We start from the raw sequence: 14183 nt of genomic DNA on the forward strand, positions 1-14183 counted from the left end.
TGAGTCCCACCTGGTTTTTAGACGTACAGTGTGAGCAGGTAGATCGTATCACAGCATCGGGTCGCACAGCGTGAGAACAAACATCGTGAGCTGTGAATTTTTAAACCCTGCGGTTTGATCAGTGTATGCACGTAAAAAATGACACAGACTACACAGTAGTTGTGTTATTGCACAGTGAGAGAGAAGAATATTGCACGATTATCCTTGAGTCATTAGTGACTTAAGGATAGAAATGTGTACTTTTAGTACCGTAACTATGAGGGATTGCTGAAGAGTCAATGAGTCGATGCAATCAGCTGGTTTTCCTTAGAACCAAACCTGCAAACCAACCTGACTGGATGATCTGGTGAACTGGAAATGTGTTGTGAATTTGCGCTCTATAAATAAACTGAACTGATTCATGGCGCCCTGAAAAATGGGACTGATATCTTCATGTGTTTCTTTTCATTTTGAATCTTTCCTCTGCTTCACATTAAAAATTGATTCTCTGACCTTTTTCCTGATGATTCTCCTTTAGATTATCTGCGGCTTTCAGTTTATCTCTTCTGCAATAACAGATTAATTCCAGTTCTTAAATTCTACCATCATTCCCTTCATCTTCATCTAGATGTTGAAGTTACTGAACCTTAATCTCACAGATTACTTCCTGTCACATTTTTATATGTTATGATCAAAAAACTCTCACACGACTGGAAGGTCGGCCCGAAAAGGGCAAAAATCGCACAGTGTTAGCCCGGCTTCGCTGATCGGAATCACATTTTGTCGTGGCGCTGGAGTCATGTTGAAACCTTTGCCTAAATCCAGAAGAAGTTTTTGGGGCTTTGATGAAGGAAAGGAAGTCAAAAACCAACAGAGTTACCAAAAAAACTAAAGAGAATTTTTTCCCAATATGGATATTTGTTATCGGTCCAATTTCAGGCAAAGAAAGAAAAAGAAATATGGCCTTATAACGCCTGCACCTAAAACCTCGCTGATAAAAACACTCTGCTTCTATCTTCTGGTTTATAATCAGAGGGTCAGTTTATTGCTCTATTGTTCTCTTTGAGTAGAATCTATTTATTAAACCTTTTTTTAATATTCTACGCTACAAAATAAAGAATAAAAGTATAGATAATTTGATCCCTATATTGTATCTAATCAATATCTGTAATTTCTTAAAGGGGTAATATCTGTATAGTAACTAGAGGATTATTGGGACATACCTACTTTTAAATATGTTTTTATTATTAGTCTTATTTCCATAACAACCCATACGGCAGAATATTGTCATAAAGGTGTTTTTATTCCCCGCCTAATGTTCATCCCTAAACCCTAAAACCGTCTTTTAATCATTTCCACATCAGAACTGAATGTTTGAAGGTTGAATTGTTGCAGATTCTCTGATTTCCTGCATTAAATGAAGATGAATTAAAACTCTTTCCAACCAATAATCCTGTCCTCCTTTCCTCCACAGTGATTCCTCATTGGCTGCTGTGCCCATCGCCACCCCCCAAGGCGGGCCGTGATTGGCTGGAGCTCCTTCCTGGGAGAAAATGGAGTCGGGTCTTGGCTGAAGAGCAAAGGAGGATTGTCTCCCCCCCTCCCCCCTCACCCCCCCACCCCTTCACTGTTCATTACTATGTTGTGAACCGTGATTCCTTCCAACTGTGCCGGTGCAGAGTACTATGGCAATGCATGATATGAGTCGTGCAAAGGGATTCCCCTGTAAAGAATGTGATATGGTCTGTCCGAGTACTCCAAGTCTTCTAGAGCATATGAAAGCACATTATCAGCAAGAAGAGAACGGTCGTTTTGAGTGTGAACAGTGTGGAAGGATCTACAAGCACGCCGCCAGCCTCGCTAATCACAAGAAATCTCATGAAGTAGGTTCTTTCCAGTGTCCAGTCTGTACACGTACACTGCCCAACGCGGTAGCTCTGAAAAATCACCTTCGAATCCATACTCTATCCCCAAGCAGTGCGCACGCTGAGGAGGAGAACGAGGAGGCCCCTGAGGAGGGGGGCCACGACGAGAGGAACTTCGGCCTCACCCAGGACCTCGCGGATGGATTTGGCCGTTCCCATTTAAACAACAGTGGTATGGGACATAGCATCCTGCCTGGCCAGGACACAGACGACCACGGGAAAAAAGGCTCCCCTGAATCCGACGACGCCTGGGACAGACCGTTCAAGTGTGACCAGTGCGACCGAACCTATCGGCATCACGGTAGTTTGGTGAATCACAAGAAGTGTCACCAGCAAGGAACTTTTAAGTGTTCTGTGTGTTTTAAACAATTCAGCAACCTGGCTGCGCTAAACGGCCACGAGAGAACTCACTCCAAGTTCAAGACACCGGGTGCCACCATGGTAAGCGGCGGGACTGGCAGCAGCCTCCATGATTCGGAGCGCAGCGCCGGTTCGCAATCATCTCAGAACGACGAATCCGCCTCCTGTTTCTGCCACCTGTGTCAGATAGCGCTTCCGAACAAGAGCGATTTCCAGGAGCACATTCTGCTGCACAACACGGCCTCGCCTTCGCTGGGACTGACGCGCAGCTTCCCTGGCATCATGCCGCACAACCTGAGCGCCGTTCGGTCCCCTGCATACACCCCGGCTCTGGGGGACCCATTGCCCTTGCCCCCTCTTCCCGCAGATAAAAGGGGCCCGTACGATCCAATCATGGGCCCTCCAGTCAACAATCCCATTTACACATGTGCATACTGTGGGGCGGGGCACCCTGACCTTGAGACTTTAAAAGTTCATTATCTGACTCATGATCCTCACCCGCCCTCCCACAGTCAGGACAGCTCCATACTAAACTCAGACACTCTCAGCTCTGGTTCTCAGGGCTCGGTGGCCTCCCCCTCTGGCGGCCGCGTGCCTCAGGCCAGTTCTCCAGATGATGAAGAGCGCCGCTTTAAGTGTGGAGAATGTGGCAAAAGTTATCGACATGCAGGGAGCCTGGTGAACCACAAACGGTGCCACCAGACTGGCCACTACCAGTGCACCATCTGCTGTAAACAGTACCCCCACCTGGCAGCACTACACAGCCACCTGCGAAGCCACAAAGCCCGCCCCTCCAACCCACCAATCAACAACGACAGCAGCGATTGGCTTTCTCCTGAGCCGCTCACTTTGGACTCTCAGCAGAGCTATGTCCAGGAGGGCAACACCACAAACACGCCCATCTCACTTCCTGGAAACCTTGCGGACTCCGCCCACTTTGTGCCAGACGGCGGCCACAGCAGTGGGTTGGACTCCCTAGATTTCCACGATCGCTTTGATGGCAGCTCGCTTTCCCAGAGCAGCTCTACTCACCGCCAGGCAGACAGACACGTTTGTGCCGACTGCGGTGAGATGTACGGGGATGTTTCGGGCATCAAGTCGCACATGTGTCCTCGCCGCGGGCAGCAGCAGCAGCAGCCACCGCCACAGCAGCAAAGCAACATGGCAAACGGCTTCATGGGGACCATGAACTACCACAGCTCCACCGGGACGTCGATGCCCTCGGGGAGCTCCAGCAGCATTAAAGAAGGCAGCCAGAGACCCTACTCCCAGAGCGGAGGGAAGAGGATGGGCAGCAACGATAAAGAGGATGACGATGATGGAGAGGTGTATCAATGCTCTGTTTGCGGCAATCACTATGCCAGCCTCAGAGCTCTCAGAAGCCACCTACGCAGCCACGCCAATAACCCCGTTGGGGCAGTACCATCAAATCTAGATCAGGACTGGAGGATGATCTGCTCAACCTGTGGCCAGAGCTTCTCCAGGAAGCAGGACCTTCTGAATCATCAGTTGATCCATGGCCCCCAGAGGCCAGACAACCAGCAGCAGGGTATCACCAGCAGCTCAGCCAATGGCGGCGATAAGATGGATGGACGCAACCACATTTGTGTGGACTGTGGCATGTTTTTTGCCGACCAGCACCATCTGGTCACTCACTTATGTCCCGGTAAGAACCGAGCAATGAACAAGCCTGGCCTTAATGGTGGCAAAGGGATGTCTGGAGGTGACGGCGTGGCTGGAAGCAGCGGTGATGGCCGCAGGCCGATGGTCGATCAAAGCGACAAGCCCCACAAATGTGACCAGTGTGGGCGAGGATACAGACACCCCTGCTCGCTCCTCAACCACAAAAAGTCCCATAAGACTGGAGTTTTTCGCTGCTTGGTGTGCCAAAAGCGCTACTACAACCTGCTGGCTCTAAAGAATCACCAAAGGACCCACTTTGACCTGAAGAGGTACGCTTTGGTTCACTCTTACACGTGACAAAACGCTTTGGTTTATTCACATTGAGAATTTTCCAAGTTAGTTTTGGGTTTTCTGTTCTCAAAGACTCCACACTGTTTTTCAAAAGTGTTGAAAGTACGTCAGTTTGAACGAGCAAACCTCCATGTCCATCCTGACATGGAGCCTCAACAAGTCCCTGGACAAGGCGGGTGGGATTTAATAATCTAGGGCAGAGGAGATAAACTTGGCAAGGGAACAATAGGTTGATAAGGAGGGACATCGTCATGAAATCACCGGCATGTGCCCAATTTATGTGACGAGTTTAGCGGGTTTGCCCAAGCGGTTTGGTAAAGGGAGCAGGGAGGTGAGAAGGTCTCTATCGCCCCCTTGATATCAGGGACTGCATAATGAGTGTCTTGTTGTTGTTGCAACAAACCTTGGATCCATTCATCCAGGCCAAGCCATTGGCCTTGGATCTAGACCTGGGCAATTCATTGCATTTGCAGTATAATTACAACATAACAAAACTCCATTTTCAAATCTCAGAGCCACTTAATTTTAGTTTAAAGTCGTAGGGAAGCGGCTGTTCCAACCGTGAAAAGAATGAAAAGTGAATGTGATTGGTCGTTTATCAAGGGGGCGGGATTGTTTTGGTGGAAGGTTCGCAAGCAAGTTTGGTTGTAACCGGTTTCTTCGAAGCATCTTGCTAACCAGTTAGCAACTTAGTGCTAGTAGGTTCCCAATGGGAAATTCCATTGGGACCAAGTAGCACTAAGTTGCTAGCCAGTTAGCAACTTAGTGCTAGTAGGTTCCCAATGGGAAATTCCATTGGGACCAAGTAGCAATAAATTGGTGACTTAGAAACAACGCTTTCAAGGAACGCTATGGACAGCGGAAACATGCAAGAGGAGGAGAGTTTAGTGTCGGAGGTCAGGGATGAGTCTCCTCCGTCTCCTTTCAATGGAGCTCTCACAGAGCTCAGAGTATTCACATCTCTTTTCTGTTGCTGTTGTTCAATAAAAGTACGTTAAGATAATTTAAAGCAAGAACATTATACTTTAATCTTCACTATATGGCCTGTTTACTGATTTAATGAGCAATAAAAAAAATGTTCTGAAGTTGAGAGGACTGCAGCAACCAGTGGACCTCCAAGGCTAATGGCAGCCAGGGCTAACGTTAGCCCGTCTGCAGCAGCCCTCTCTCTGCATAGCCGTCTGTGAAGTACCACTGGCTCTGATGGAGGTTTGATTGTTTTAATTTTAAAATGTTCATTTGATTTGTGCTTCCCAAGTCCAGACCTTTCTAAGTTCTCCTCAAAAACATACTTGGCGAGGACACAAGTCCATACTCGTGTTCTTGTGAATTGACAAATGGCCAACAATTCGCTCTCCAACTATACTCCTCTAACGGTCACTGCTACTCTTCGAAGATTCTTATTTCAACCATTGCATCCTGTCTTAAAATCAGTTTTTTTCCCCCCGTTATTTTATGCAGGCCAGTTAGTTCTACGTCAGCCTGAACACCTAAATTCAGCCAATCATACATCAACTGTCAATCAAATTTTTTTGGTCATAGCATCTTGATTCGCTTCCCTACGACTTTCAGTCCTAGTTTGCTTCATACATAGAAGGGGAAAAAGTTGCAGCTAGCACACAGATCAATGCCTGCAAGAAAGTTACCATAAAGTCTCAGACCCAGATCCTGGTGGCCTCTCTGTTGCTTTGAGTTTCAGCTCAGCCTGGTGTGTCATAGTGAAAACACTACTGGACTGATGGTGGCCATTTTTTCTGCTTAGAACTGTTACTATATCTGATTGTTATACAACTCTGGCTTTTTGTTCGTAAGAGATTAATGCTACGTTCACACCTAACGCAATTTGAGTGGCAAAGAAGCTTCTGCTGCTTCATCTCTGATCCTCATTAAGGTCAGCTGTCCAGTAAAGTGAGTCCAGAAGCTTCTGCTGCTCCTGTGGTCGATGCCAGAGAGCAGCTTTGCTATATTAGCTGTGATCAGCGGGTAAAAAGTAGTTCGAATCTATGTTGAAGTGAGAGAGGTCCTCCTGAAAACATGGTCTGTGCAGTCAGTTCATCCAGATTACCATCCTGCCTTCAAAGATTATTTCTCTGTGGGAGCCGCTCAGACCCCCACATACCGGCGCTGCGCTGTCACTGGGAATCCCCAGCAGCAGCTGCCTCAGGCCCGCTCGCCTCTTGGGGGTTTTCCCCTACTGTTGGTGGCGACTGGAAGTAGATGTTAGCGTTTTTCAGGTCTGTGCTACACACTGCAGGCAGCAGGATAATAAAAGCCAACATATTCTGCCGGCAGGTTTCTACATTTGAAGTTAATTTAGGCGTTAATAAACAGTTTCAGAGGAGTGATCATAGCGCTCTGCATCAGCAGTGCTGTGTCTGACTCCCTGCCAGCTCCCAGATCAGCTTCTCTGATTGGTTGATGAGGTGCGTCCAGCAGCAAGCAACTTGTGAAGCGTGTCACGCGCCTCAGAAGCTAATGAGGCGCTGCTTCAGCTGCTCTAGATGCGCTGCAGGACCACAGCCAGTCTTTGTGGAACACTCGGGTGAACTGTGTGTCGTCCAGCTTTGGATGAGGGGTTGTAGACAGCGAACCAGCTCGTCAAACCGACACGGACACCCACAGTCCTAGCTATTTGCTGATTGGCCCTCTGGCGTTGTGGCGTGGAATAACATAGCGCAGACCATGCTTAAAAATTGGGCATAAATCACAAATATCTGCATCATACCTGCCACAAGCTAACTGCGACACACGCTGCAGGAGGATACATGCACCTATACTGTGCACTGAGCTATACTAACAGCTAGCATCTTATCTCTTCAGACCAGGAGGTTTTCTCTGGCAGTGGAACCTTACCCTCTGTTTTATGTTGCTTTCAAACATCGATGCATTTATAATACAAAGATAGACGGCCATACTTGTAATACGCGGGGGGAAACCCTGCATGCCTGCTAAAAGATTAAACTAACTAGCGCCACAGGTACTTTCTACATCTGTCTAAATGAAAAAACCTCTACAATAGTAATTTCACCGTAACCAACTTTTTAAAGTCAGAGGGAAGTGGCTGTTCCAATCGTCGCATTTCTGTATTCTCCCGAGTGGTGCCCGGCTGTACATGAGTGAATAAAGTGAATGTGATTGGTCGATTATCAAGGGGGCGGGATTGTTCTGGCGGAAGGTTCACAAGCTTTTTGGTTCTGGCCGGTTTGTCGGAAGCGTCTTGCTAACCAGTTAGCAACTTAGTGCTAGCAGGTTCCCAATGGGAAATTCCATTGGGACCAAGTAGCACCAAATTAGTGACTTAGAAACGACGCTGTCAAGGAACGCTATGGACAGCGGAAACATGCAAGAGGAGGAGAGTTTAGCGTCGGAGGTCGTGGATGAGTCTCCTCCGTCATCCATTTTTTATTTAGAGGAGGAAAGCGGGGACGAAGATGTTGTGGAAGAGGACGCCAGGGCGGCAGAAGCTTGGTTTGGTGTAGAAGGCTTCCAGCCGTACAGGTTTGAGCCCTTGCCTCGCAACGCTGCCAGTTCTGTTAGCTCTACGCCTGCCGAAGACACAGACGTCCATCCCTGTGAACACTGGGACGGAACTCAATGGGAAAGGAAAGGATTCTGATTTCAACCGTTGCGTATATTAGCTGCGACATATGAATCAAGATGCTATGACCGAAAACATCTGATGGACAGATGACCGTTGATATATGATTGGCTGAATTTAGGTGTTCAGGCTGACGCAGAACTAACTGGCCTGCAGGAAATAACGAAATAAAAACCAACACAGATTTTAAGACAGGATTTGTTTTTTTTTTGGTAGAAATTTTCTAAATTTTGGGACAATATGATCTGATAAAGAGAACATTTATATAAATGTTTAAGCCAGAATGATTTGACATTTAAATATGATTTCCCAATGCTAGTTATAGTTCTGTCTCTTCACAGCAGCAAACATCTCGCTCATATTTCAGGGTTTTTAGGGAAGCAATAAAACAAGATGCTGTCCTTCCTTCCTGGTTGGTTCGTACACCCGTACGCTGTGCACACAGTTACCATTTTTTGGTGTTGTCAATGTCATCTGGAGAAAAAGTCGTTTTCTATATACCAAAGGTTTGGTTTGCTGCCCAATGAGAAGGAGTCCTAGGTGTCGCATGATTGGCTACTGTCCTCTAAACCGGCCCCCTAGGAATGAAGTTCTGACTCCAGTCCCAGAGGGCTGGCTTTCCTGGTACAAAACGGCTGATTGCGTCCTTGGTTGGAGTGGATTCTTCCTGGTCCTGTTAACGACCTGATTATTTAATTCAGATGTGTTGAAGGAGAGATGCATCTCATAGTGCAGGAAGCGTTCCTCGAGGACCGATGTTTGATACTTGTGGCCTGAATGCTTGTCTCAACTTTCTTTAAAAGCATGCCTTCTCCTTATCTTGGAATACGTATCTTGATCCAGCTTGGACCAACTTTTCAGTTTTGTTCCACTAGTGTTGTCCTTCATTCAGATGCAGCGTAGAAAACCCAGTTCCACCTGCCATATTGTTATTATACCGAGGACCTGTTTCTTTCAGCCCTTCCAAACAGCCACACTAGGGTAGGCTTTGGGCTTCTAAACGGCCATAGTTGTTCCAGGCATGAATGTTTTTTCTTTGCCTGAATTTTCTAGCTTAGGCTAGTTTGATGTGGTCTGTTGTCATTCCCTTGAGCAATAAAGACTGTAACCCTGTAACTTTAGCTTGTTTGTTTTCCACTTGGGAAAGATTTTGTTGCTAGAACAATAAAGATTAGGTCCTCATTGATTAAATTTGGTCTTACCTTTAAATTATGTTTCTTGAGTGGACAGGTTCTCATCAACACAGTCTCCATGTATTGGTAGGAAGTCTATTAAGCCTGTTTTCCACTGAGTGGTCCAGTCTGACAAAACATGTCTGCTTTATTCAGCTGGCCCACTCTACCAAAGCAGATAGTTTAAGGTCATAACTCTGACGTAGCTCTATATAATGATGATTCAGGTTAGTTAGGGTGAGACTAGTGCCGTTATTGAGTGATGGGCCGTAGTATGCCATGCTACAGCTGGAAGCAAGGCAATGGTATTTGTTTAATCCTCGAATATCACTGGCAGAGAGAGACTAGTGGCCAAAGCACTCTCTTGAACTGGCCGGTGTTCTGTCAGATGAGCATACCCGTAGTCAATACCCGTTTATCCCTTTATTTTTGTACGAAAAATAAACTTAAAACTACCTCAACTTTTCGTCATGTACAAAAAAAAATTTAATTACTTAGTTTTTGGTGTTTTTTGAAGCGTATGGCGATCTGACTTTAAATAGTTTTTTGTACATAACTAAAGGGATACACGCACGTTGACGTAGTTTAAAGTGTATTTTTCACAATTCTGACGTCTTGCATGTGTGCTTACTATCAGTATGCTGGTCTGACGGGGTATGCTCATCTGACAGAGCACCGAATCAACACTTCCAAACCGTGGTCTCTTGGACCGGACCACGAAGTAGAAACAAGACTTTTGATTCCTGCCTTTTCCAGCAAACAGTGAATGCATCCCTGTATCAAGTCATTCTAAAAAAGTTAAACAATCCTCTGGACTTTGTTTCCAAGTTTGAAGACATTTTAATTCCCATCCAGGAAGCTTTGTCAATTCAAAATGTCCCATCCGGGTCATGACAATGACCTGCAGGACTGAGAATCTTCACCAACTTATTAAATCATTGTTTTATTGAGGGTTTTATTGAGAATATTGATTCCACAGTTTTATCATTTGGGTTAATTTAGCTGGAGAGATACAGGAACTGAATATGTATCTCAGTTCTTAAGGATATGAAAAAAGGTGGTTCATTAAGATTGCTTTAAAAAAAAAAAAACGGATCCAACAATGGATCTCTGAGGATCCATTGTTGGATCTATTGTTGTTCCTTGACTTGGGTTCCTTGCAGAAAATGATGTGCCACATTTTTTTACCCCTAAGTCTAAGAAACTATGTGAGCCATGTTTCTATGCTTGTTGGAACGTTGTGGTTGTTATGTGTCTCCTTCACCTGGTCTCCTCCCTGCTCTAGGCACAAGTGTGAGGAATGTGGCAAAGCCTTCAAGATTCAAAAGCAGCTCATCAACCACCTCCGTCTCCATGAGGAGCACCGGGCTAAAGGTCTTGTCCGGACCGGACCCAACGGCTCCCGCTTCCAGCAGCCTGGCCCATCTCAAATGCAGGCGATGAGAGCTGAGTCTTCAAAGGGCCCTGCCATGGGGGGGGTCAAGTACAGCCATCAAGGCTTTAAGAAGCCCTACTCGTCAGCCGGCACCTCCAGGCCACAGAAGTTTGACCCTGCTGAAAGTGGGCGAAGACCATTCGCCTGTGAGGAATGTGGAAAGACGTACCGCCATGCTGGCAGCTTGGCCAATCACAAGAACCTTCATAAGATTGGGGAGTACCACTGCAATGTTTGCAACTCCACTTACCCCAACCGGCTGGCCATGAAGAACCACCTGCGCCTCCACTTTGCCCAGAAGAAGCACAACTGCCAGGAGTGTGGCAAAGGGTTTCGCACCCAGCGGCAGCTCGCCACACACACTACAGCAGGCTTGTGCAAAGGACCACAAGGCCCCGGAGTCCAAATGGACTTTGAGTGCGACGGCTGCTGCGAAGGCTTCGCCACGGCCGACGAGCTCTCGGCTCACGACTGTCCGGCCCAGCACCTTCCTTCGTCTTCCTCCACCAGCAGCTCGGCCAACGTTAGCATGGAAAGGAACTCGGTGGACATGGACTCGGACGAGCGGCCGTACGCCTGCGACCTGTGCAGCTGCACGTACAAACACGCCAGTTCGCTGCTCAACCACAAGCACACCCACAAGACGGGCAACTTTCGCTGCAACTTCTGTGACAAGCCCTACACCAACTACATGGCCTTGCGCAATCACATGCGCATCCACACGCAACGTAAGAAACACATCTGCCACACGTGTGGGAAAGCTTTCCGACTGGCCAGGTTCCTTCGTAACCACCAGAAGGTGCACGAAGAGGGCGCCACCCCGTTTGGCTGCCCCAGCTGCGGGAAGAGTTTCCAGGGGAGGTCCGGTCTGGCCCGGCACCGCTGCGGGGACAACCAGGTAGGCATGGAGGTCAGGAGGAAGGCCGCTGCAGCCCCAGGAGAAGGAGAAGAGTGTCGGTACACGTGAGTTCCCGTCAGTTGTTTGTGATTCTTCGAAGTTGGAAAAAAAGAACTAGTAGTGCGGATAAATTTAGGTGTCTGCGTGTCTATTACAGGTATATGATCTCCAATCCGGCTTCCTTGGGACCATACGCGTGCCGGAATTCGGATTTTTCAGAAGTTTGGACAGATTGAATTAGAGACCAGATAAGTCATCCCCGTTTGCTTTCAGTTAGCATATATCACACACTGTAGTTTGTAGGCTGCCTTTAACCAATCATGTCATTTTCAGATGTTGTTTACATGCTGTTCTCTCCTCTGACTGAAGCTTTGTGTGTGTTCCTCTGATTGTGTCTGATCTGATGGCCGCCGAACAGAGCAGGACGAGGCTGCTGCAACCTCATGTTTGTTTGGGAAGAGCAGAGAGTATTTGGGGCTAGCTGCACTGCACGTGTCCGCCGCAGACCTAGCGTAGCATCGCCTGGCCCGCCCCCACACACTGCAGACTCGCTCAGTGCATCATTTTAGATCCCGCCTAAACAAGCTGTGTGTGCAGTGCAGGAAGCAGCAGATACTTCGCCCTTTCCTTCCACCTGTATGTCCACCCCCTCCCCCACCCTTCATCCGTAACACCCAGCAGTCCCCCAGTGACCTGTGTAGAAACGTTAGCTGGTGAACCAGTTTGTAGAAAGCTCTGAGCCGGATTTCAGATCATATACCTGTATGTGAACTTTATCAAGATGTTACAGCAACGTCCTGTAGCTGCATCCTGTCACTAATCTATGCTTTTCTTTCCCGTCTCCCCCGTGCTCCCCCGTCTCCCCCGTGTTTCCCCTTACCGTTTGTCTCTGCACAGATGTGATCAGTGTGGCCGCTCCTACCGTCATGCCAGCTCCCTTCTCAACCACAAGAACACCCATACTGTTGGCATCTACCACTGCGCCGTGTGCCTCAAGACCTACAACAACCTGCTCGCCCTTAAGAACCACCGCCGCATCCACTCCGAGACCCGCCGCCACCGTTGCCACGACTGCGGGAAGGCGTTCCGCGTCTCCTCCCAGCTCTATAACCACCGGCGCGTCCACCAGAAGCAGCGGGAACTGACCTGCCGGTCCTGCCAGAGGGCCTTTCCTACGCAGGCCAGTTTCAGGCTCCACATGGAGATCACCCACGGAGAGGTGCCGCAGCCCCGCCAGCCCAGACCCCAGCAGCACCGGCCGGGGAGCTCCCAGGAGCTGGGCTGGGGGTCGGGCCTCGACCACACCCTCATGCAGGAACAAGGACTGGATCCCACCAGCCTGGCCAAACCCCGTGGCGGAGAGGGCAGTGATGAGGTCACCAAGCCTCACGTCTGCAACCAGTGTGGACGCTCGTACCGCCACGCTAGCTCTTTGCTGAACCACAAGAACAGCCACAAGACCGGGACCTTCTTCTGCTCCTCCTGCCAGAAGGAGTTCCCCAACCTCATGTCTCTGAAGAACCACCGGCGCATTCACACCGAGCCCAAGCGCTACCAGTGCCCCGACTGCGGGAAGTCGTTCCGGGTTTCCACGCAGCTCATCTGCCACCGCCGGATCCACACCAAGGAGAAGCCCTTTTCCTGCCAGCAGTGCGACAAGCGCTTCTCCTCAAAGTCCAACCTGCGGCACCACATGAAGGTGCACTGGAGCAGCAGCACGCCGCCCCCCCCGGCCGTGGCTTTGCCCAACTATCTGGGCATGCCCGGCGGACCTTTTGTTTAGGCCGAGGGGACCCGGCTGTGGGGTCTGGAGATGCCAAAGCGTAGCCTACTTCCTCCTCCTGGTTGTGTGAGGACAGACGAACACATAGACTGTTCACAGCCCCCCCCCTTACCCCGCTGCATGTTGCCCCCCCGCCTACAGCTACAGCATCCGAACCGACCTGGACTCGGGGTCGTCGGGTCGCTGCTGGTTCCTCTGGTGGCCTTTTGTCAGAGTTTTAAAGCCGCCTCCTTCTGAGATGTAGCACGAGTGGAGCTCAGCTGTTGGACCTTCGCCCACACCGCCGGGCAGCAATGACTCATGGGAATTATCAGACTTTAGACGCGTATTTGCTGCAGCGGAAAAACCAGATCCTGTTCTTTGATTCACACACATGGACCCAGAGCGTAACGGCTGTGTTTCCGTGGTAACGTGCCTGTTCTAACACGGCTTTGATCAAACCATAGAAGTGTTTTTATATACCGTACTGTGAAGCGAGTGTTCGGTTCATCCTGCAGGACGCAAAGAGTAAAGCGCAGAAAAATTTAAACTTTCCGAACCCTCAAAGTTAGTTAAAAGGTTCTGGAGGAAAATCTTTAGGGAACGGTTTGGTGTTTATGAAGGAGCTGGAAGTTCTGACCGGTTCTGGGTTCAGAAAGACGTCGATAGACCGTCTGTGGAGCCAAATTAGGGCAATAAAGTTTGCTTAAACTAAATTATAAAGAAAAAAAGATTTGAAACTGAAAATGATTTACTCTTTTTTTCCGATTTTTTTTTTTTCTAATTTAATTTTCAGTTTTAAACTGCTGTGTGTGGGCGGGGCTTAGATGATATAGAGAGCTTGATTCTGAAAAGTAGTTTCCTTCATTTCAAATCTTTTTCCCGTTTTTTCATTTTGGGTCAGATTAGATTTTTTTATTTTTTTTCATACCTTTGTGACGGCGACACGTTAAGGCAAACGACATCATAACTACAGGTGAGTTAGAAGTTTGTTCTCCTGCCTTAAAATCTGTAGGGTCGCAGCTAATATACGCAATGGTTAAAATCAGAATCCTTTCCTTTCCCATTGAGTTGCGTCCC

General features: G+C 48.2%; 1 protein-coding gene across 4 annotated transcripts; it reads left to right on the plus strand.

The window, feature by feature from the left end:
• The first annotated feature begins 1587 nt into the window (after nucleotides 1-1587).
• On the plus strand, nucleotides 1588-14177 carry LOC107097651 (zinc finger protein 646-like). 4 transcript variants are annotated; one of them, XM_015394880.1, is made up of 4 exons: nucleotides 1588-4216; nucleotides 10294-11406; nucleotides 11499-11589; nucleotides 12237-12432. In XM_015394880.1, exons 1-3 carry the CDS (start codon nucleotides 1665-1667, stop codon nucleotides 11575-11577), a joined length of 3744 nt encoding a protein of 1247 aa, XP_015250366.1. In that variant the 5' UTR covers nucleotides 1588-1664; the 3' UTR covers nucleotides 11578-11589; nucleotides 12237-12432. The 4 variants fall into 4 exon arrangements, with proteins under 4 accessions (XP_015250366.1, XP_015250364.1, XP_015250367.1 ...); XM_015394879.1 differs by lacking the exon at nucleotides 11499-11589 and having other exon boundaries at nucleotides 1720-1862; nucleotides 1955-4216; nucleotides 12239-14177; XM_015394878.1 differs by lacking the exon at nucleotides 11499-11589 and having other exon boundaries at nucleotides 12239-14177.
• The last annotated feature ends 6 nt before the right edge of the window (nucleotides 14178-14183 follow it).

Source organism: Cyprinodon variegatus, unplaced genomic scaffold (genome assembly GCF_000732505.1).
Source record: "Cyprinodon variegatus isolate N-32 unplaced genomic scaffold, C_variegatus-1.0 Scaffold713, whole genome shotgun sequence".
Taxonomy (NCBI): domain Eukaryota; kingdom Metazoa; phylum Chordata; class Actinopteri; order Cyprinodontiformes; family Cyprinodontidae; genus Cyprinodon; species Cyprinodon variegatus.